This window comes from Delphinapterus leucas, chromosome 9 (assembly GCF_059928025.1).
Source record: "Delphinapterus leucas isolate spDelLeu-1000000601 "Yukka" chromosome 9, BTC_Dleu_Yukka2, whole genome shotgun sequence".
Lineage (NCBI taxonomy): Eukaryota > Metazoa > Chordata > Mammalia > Artiodactyla > Monodontidae > Delphinapterus > Delphinapterus leucas.
In genome coordinates, this window is record NC_143137.1 from 61,120,764 (window position 1) to 61,126,763 (window position 6,000).

General features: G+C 41.0%; 1 protein-coding gene across 2 annotated transcripts; it reads right to left on the reverse strand.

The window, feature by feature from the left end:
* Window positions 1-326: 326 nt before the first annotated feature.
* RPA3 (replication protein A3) lies at window positions 327-3,638 on the reverse strand. Of its 2 annotated transcripts, none has more exons than XM_022586871.3 (4): window positions 3,378-3,638; window positions 2,211-2,285; window positions 1,278-1,386; window positions 327-707 (listed from the first exon to the last, which is right to left on the reverse strand). In XM_022586871.3, exons 1-4 carry the CDS (start codon window positions 3,474-3,476, stop codon window positions 625-627), a joined length of 366 nt encoding a protein of 121 aa, XP_022442579.2. In that variant the 5' UTR covers window positions 3,477-3,638; the 3' UTR covers window positions 327-624. The 2 variants fall into 2 exon arrangements, with proteins under 2 accessions (XP_022442579.2, XP_022442585.2); XM_022586877.3 differs by having other exon boundaries at window positions 3,450-3,633.
* Between the last annotated feature and the right edge of the window lie 2,362 nt (window positions 3,639-6,000).

Below are 6,000 nucleotides of genomic sequence, written 5' to 3' on the forward strand. Positions count from 1 at the left end.
AAGCCAATCTGCATAACAATTATATATATATATCTCCATATATATCCTATTGGTTCTGATTCTCTAGAGAGCCCTGACTAATGCAGGTACTCACAAATTACATAAGATGTTGGATTCTATTTGCTGTTTTAATAAAATCATTTTTTCACAGAGTGTCAAGGAAGTAATTAACATGGTGTAATTCATGAGGTAGCAAGTAAATTCTTAGCACAATTGGCCCAGGGTTTCATTTGGTAAGTCTAAGTCCTGACCTTACAGCTATGAAATTCCAAGTTTGTGCCTGAATAGATGACTAAAAGAATAAGAATGATATGACCAACGATATGTATCATTTAAACTTTTATTAATAAAACAGAAAACTAAATTCAGCCAGCTGCTTTTTTCTTGCATCCAATCTGACCATATGCCAGAGAAATGATTCTTTATGAGGACTTAGGTGAGAACTGTCAATAAACCAGTTCTGTTGAAAATGCCATACTGGAATATCTAATAACGTTAGGTAAATGAAATTAAAAAGAGAACAAATAGTATTAAAAATCACAGGAATCTCTCCTTTAAATATCAGGGGCCTCCTTTAATAATCTTCAATGTAGCTCATTGGCAATCATAAAAAATTCATCAAGTTCAACCATACTGCACAACCCCCAAAGGAAAAAACTGAGGGAACTCATGGGTAATTTTCACAGCTTCGTTGTAAAGTCCAAGATCTGAAAGAAACAGTTCAGCAAACATTTAATCTACAGTGGAAAGTTGTAACATCAATTACTATCTAAAGAGTTATACCTATTTCTCTTTTCTCTCCCTTTTAGAGGTCAACTTGTTTTCACAATCCATTTCCTAAAACTGAGATATAGATCATCATATTTATTTAACTATGGCTCCAAAAAATAAAAGACATGGAGTATAGGAGACCACCCATTTTGACATCCATTGTACAGGCACAGTTCTTGCCTGGTTGTGTTTTAGGTGCTATGCATTATTTGATGCCTTTAATCTATATATTAAAATCAAACAAAACTATTAACATTATTTTTGTTTACCCCATTTAAAAAACTTTTCTTTCCACAAATATTAATTAATTAATCTTTGTTGAGTTTCCTACATACACAAGCACTGTTTAGAAGCAGGCCAAAATGTCCTACCATTTTCCTTTTGGATCAGAAAATTCTATAGAAATTGAAAACGTAGCAGGACTGAAACTCAAGACCAAGATATAGCAAGTTAAAAATAAAATTGTTTTCCACCTAATTCCATGAATTACAGAATGTTTTATTTACCAAAAGGATGGTTATCTTCTTTAAACTGCACGTAAGATGCACACATAATGGTTGCCTTGGCCGTTACTCTTCCAACTACTTCCACGATTCCAGAGATTTCTTCATCAAGCTAACACAAAGAACAAAATGTCAAATTGGTGTTATCACATTTTCAGTTGATAATTAACTTGGAAAATTGTTCTACAGTTTACTAATCTTATCTTTCATTTCATGTAACAAAATCATTTTAAAATTTATCAATGCAAAAATGGAATTATAACTTGTTAAAAAATGTTTGAGTACTTATTACTGTTAGCATGTCACTAGTCCTGTTATCTTTAGCAGTGGCTTCGGGTCCAAAGATACAGTTAAATGTTTAAGTTGAAGACAAAATCACTTAAGGATACTGAGAATGTCCAGCATTTCCATAAGGAGTAATTTGTTTAAAAGGACCCATTGAAAGGAACTTTCTATTAACTACATTTGTACAGTGTGTTCTGCATCCATTAACCAAACAGCATACAGATCTGTCTTCATAAAAGACCAAGAAAATATTTTTAAGTACAATAAACATAAAATGTAAAAACAAATAAGTGACAACTGAAAATAAATGTAAACAAAAGTAGAAAACCGAATTTTAAAAATGTAAAACTCTTGAGGGAGGAAAAAGTGATTTAAACGGAAGATTTTTCTTATGTAATTTTCATAAGGAATGAGAATTGTCACCCAGCATTTAAGGGGTGTATTAAAAAAATAACAGAGCCAAAAAAATCATTGGTTAGAAATGTAAAGGGAAATATAATGTAAGAAGAGGACAAATATTTGATTTTAGAGAGGGAAGTTTGATAAGCTGGTCCTTTATACATCCACTCCAAGAATCAGAAACATGAGCAACAAACCAAAACAAGATGAAGAATTAACGATAATATACATAGGATTAATACTTAAACATACAGGCTCCATCAACTCAATAGTTCCATTTTTTCCTTCTCCATCTGAAAGAATAAACATTTTCCCAGTGGGATGAATCTGAAAAATAAAAATATTAAAAGTTTGACAAAAGATGAGCAGACTGACCCAAACGTACTTAATCAATGCACACAAAGCAATTGTTTTTGAACAGTTTAACTGGTTCACATTATCATGTGTTACCATACATACCTGATCAAACGATGCCCAGTTAAATCTGAATTTCAGATAAACAACAAACATTTCCCATACAAATGTGTCCTGTATTTTTATTTGCTAAATCTGGCAACCCTATGCTAAGAACAATTAAAGAGTCCATATTATCTAAAAGTGAGATCTACTGCCACCCATGATTTAAATGGTACGTATTTAAAAATTAGGCATGAGGAAGTAAAGAGAGAACTGGTTGTCAGAAAACCTAGGTTCTAGTCCTGTAAGACAGCGGCAGAGTGCAGTCAGATCTGGTTTGTATGACAGCTTTGCTACTTACTGAGGCCTTGAACCCATACACTACTCCTAACCAATTTCCCTATCTGTGAAGTCCGAATACACCTATTTCAAGAAGATATGTGACTGAAATAAACTAATAAGCCTTTATACAAAAGTTTTCTAGGCTCCCTGGTCCCGACACTTTGGGCCTGCTGCTCACCAGCAGGATGAAGGGCTGCACTCTAATAATGGGGTAAAATAACAGACTGGTATTGGATCAGTGAAGTACAATCAAAGAATGTTTTATAGAAAAGAGACTTCAACGAGAAAACGAAGTCTGAGAAAAGAGGAAACTGCATAAAAGAAGGAAACAAGAAAACTGGACTAGTTGTCAAATCTGGGTAACTAAAAAACCAGGAAGTAGATGGAGTTATGTCTATCATTTCCTTTAAGTAAACACAAACGAGGGTGGGACGCTAGAATTTAGAAAGGAGCGCGTTCGAAAACGTCGCGATTCCGCGTCCTAAAAGAAGCGCCAAAATTGGGCTGCAATGGTTAAAAAGTGTGCAAAAAGTTCCCTTGTGAGAAATAAAGCAATGGGGAGCGCAGTGATGCTATAAGGCTGTCCCTCCTCCTTCACCCTCCGTTACACACCCTGAGGCCGCCACCCTGACTGTCACGGAGCCCCTCCCCCAAGAAGCCCAGGGTGGTGAGTGTGCGCACCTTCTCCAGCTTCCCTACGAAGCAAACGGGCTGGTCTATGAACTGAGCTAGCATGCTGGCGTTGATGCGCACCTTGGGCGACTCCATCACGTCCACCATGATTACAACGCAATGCCAGCAGCCGGCAGGAAACTAGCGGACAACTGAGACTGTGCGCCCCACGGACGTCTACGGGGCGGATTCCTCCGAAACCAATCGGCGGTGGCCAGCACTCTCGCTCCACCAATCAAACGCACGGAAATCTCGATAGCAATCGCGCAGTCCCCCGAAAGCGAAGAAAAAGGCAAGGACCCATCCGGAAGTGGGGATCGGCTGCTTAGGGACGCGCGGCGTCCCGGAAGTTACCTGAGTCTTCCGCGAAGCGTACGTGGAGGCGGGGCTTGGATGGGGCGGGGCTGAGGCTCCCTTCTGAAGTATCGGTCTTCCCCGCCGCGACTTAACCCTGGAAGCAGGGTGGCGGGCTCCTGTGCTGGTGCGGCGGGGGACTGCGGCGCGAGCTTCAGGTACCTCTTCTCGCGGGAGGCGCCGCAGCCTTACTGTTGCGGAAGAGAGAGGCGGGAGTGGGTACCTGTTCCCCCGTGGCACTCTCGGTGCTGCGCCACCAGCTGTTAGCATATCCCCGCCTCCCCTCTTCCCACTTCTGCTTGGGAAGCGCGGGGTTCTTGCTGAATGAAACCTAGGGAGCGGGTCTCTTTTTGACCCCCGCCCTTCTGGAAACGAGAAGTGTGGTCACCAGTGATTTTCATCGCCTTTGTGAAGCTCCTGCTGCTCGGTGGCAGAGGGTCGCTGATTTACCGCCCCAGCTGCGTTACTTTCCTTCGTCAGTTTCCCCACCTGTGAGAGGAGGGGCCTGACCCCATTACCTCTATGACCCTTTCTAGCCCCGACATTCTGGCCACACTGTGGAGGTGCGGGTTTTCTCACCTCACTGTTAGCAACGAATTGAAGCCTTTGGGAGTGGGTGAGGGAAGGACCATTGGGCTAGGAGAGGAGACGAATTTAAATGGCTGTTAGATTCTGAGCAGGTGCGTTTCTTCCTGAGACAGGATTTACCTAACCGCAGAATGAGGAGGTTAGATAACTCAATGGCAGGGTCCCAGCTGACTGAGTTTTGTGCATATGATGTACGGACTCCTTCTTCTTAACTCCCCAGGAATCTTTTTCCCTATTGCTTTCCACACCTCAGGACTCTGGAGGGGAGATGAGGAGGCGTGGAGGATAACGCGTTTGAAGGAGATTTGAGGGGATTCTTGAATCTGTTGCTGGCTCATGTGGCTGTTGATTTTGGGGGCTTTATCTTCCGGGATTTGATACCTGCCTTGCCAGCGATATTCCCGAATGAGTGCTCATTAAAAAAACCTGCCAACTGTGCTCCGGAAATTGGAAAAAGAAAAATCGAGGGGGGGGGGGTGGATATTATTAGTTTTTGGAAACCGAGTCCATCAGTTTGCCTAAAGCCAATTCAGGTACCTATCTAGAGTCTCCAGTTTAGTCCCGCTGTTGCCTTAAGCTAAGAAGTTCCTGTTTGAGACGTCACGCGGCAATTTAAGATGGAAATCTGATGTGCCGTAATTAAATGATAGTTTATTTAGCACTTAGCATCTATGTAAATATATTTGCCTTTTAATGTTGCTGTCACTGAAACATCTGAAGGATTTCGTTAGCAGATGCAGGGTGCATGTCAGTTGGTGCATAAAAAAGTGGTTGTCGGTGCAAGTGAGCAGAGCCTCTTTTATATTCCGTGCAGAGCCTTAACATCTTCTGCACTTAAGGGTTTGGAAACCAAGTTGATTGCATTATATAGGGTAGAGTACACATGAATATCTTTAATAGCAACTGTTTTTTAAAGGGCAGCCCTTAAAGCACCAGATGCTAATAGCACTGTTTTATAACAGTTAAAAAACCACTTTTGCCTACAAGAGCATCTTTTTTCTAAACAGGGAGATGAGCAAGAAGATAATTTAAGATAGCTTCTTGGATATTTTTTCAGTCACGTGAAATTTATTACGTGATATCTCATGCACAGAGAAGAGTATATATAGCTGATATGTATAGTTTCCAGAGAAATGAAATGAGCCCATGTGGGCCTCTCATTTAGAGTAAGAAATGGAACTTCACCATTAGGGGTGGGCATCCTCAGTTAAGTCCTCCTCTCTACCAGCCAGAAAGAAACACTCTCTTGAACTTTGTGTTAAGCACCCTAAGCTTTTCTGTATAGTTTTATCACGCGTGTAGCCGTTCGTAAATGGCGTGGTACCGATTTATCCTCCTGTCAGGAGTGTAGGAGAATTCCAGTTGATCCACATCACCTCATAGACCAGGGTAGGTGGTAGAACGTCAGCCATGTAGTCCCCATTCCAAGCAGCAAAGAAGTGGGCAGACAAAAGGGTCTACCTTCATGGGACTCAGCTCCCTTTAAAGAGCCCTCCCGGAAGTCCTTCACACCTTGGAGTTCTACTTATTAGGCTAAGAACTTTCCCTTCTATTCCTAGTTTGATAAAAGTTTTAACTGAGTGTTTATGGAGTTTGATCAAATGCATTTTTTTTGCCTTGAGATGATGAAAGGAATATATTTTTCAGTGGTGAATAACACTCACATTCCTGGAAGAAACACAACTTGGTT

What these genes read in the sequence shown, in the direction of transcription:
- RPA3 (XM_022586871.3), bottom strand. Translation starts at nt 3,476, where the DNA reads ATGGTGGACGTGATGGAGTCGCCCAAGGTGCGCATCAACGCCAGCATG. An exon ending in TCGTAGGGAAGCTGGAGAAG is followed by an intron (nt 2,286 to 3,377) that starts GTGCGCACACTC and finishes TTTATTTTTCAG; the next exon opens with ATTCATCCCACTGGGAAAAT. An exon ending in CTATTGAGTTGATGGAGCCT is followed by an intron (nt 1,387 to 2,210) that starts GTATGTTTAAGT and finishes TCTTTGTGTTAG; the next exon opens with CTTGATGAAGAAATCTCTGG.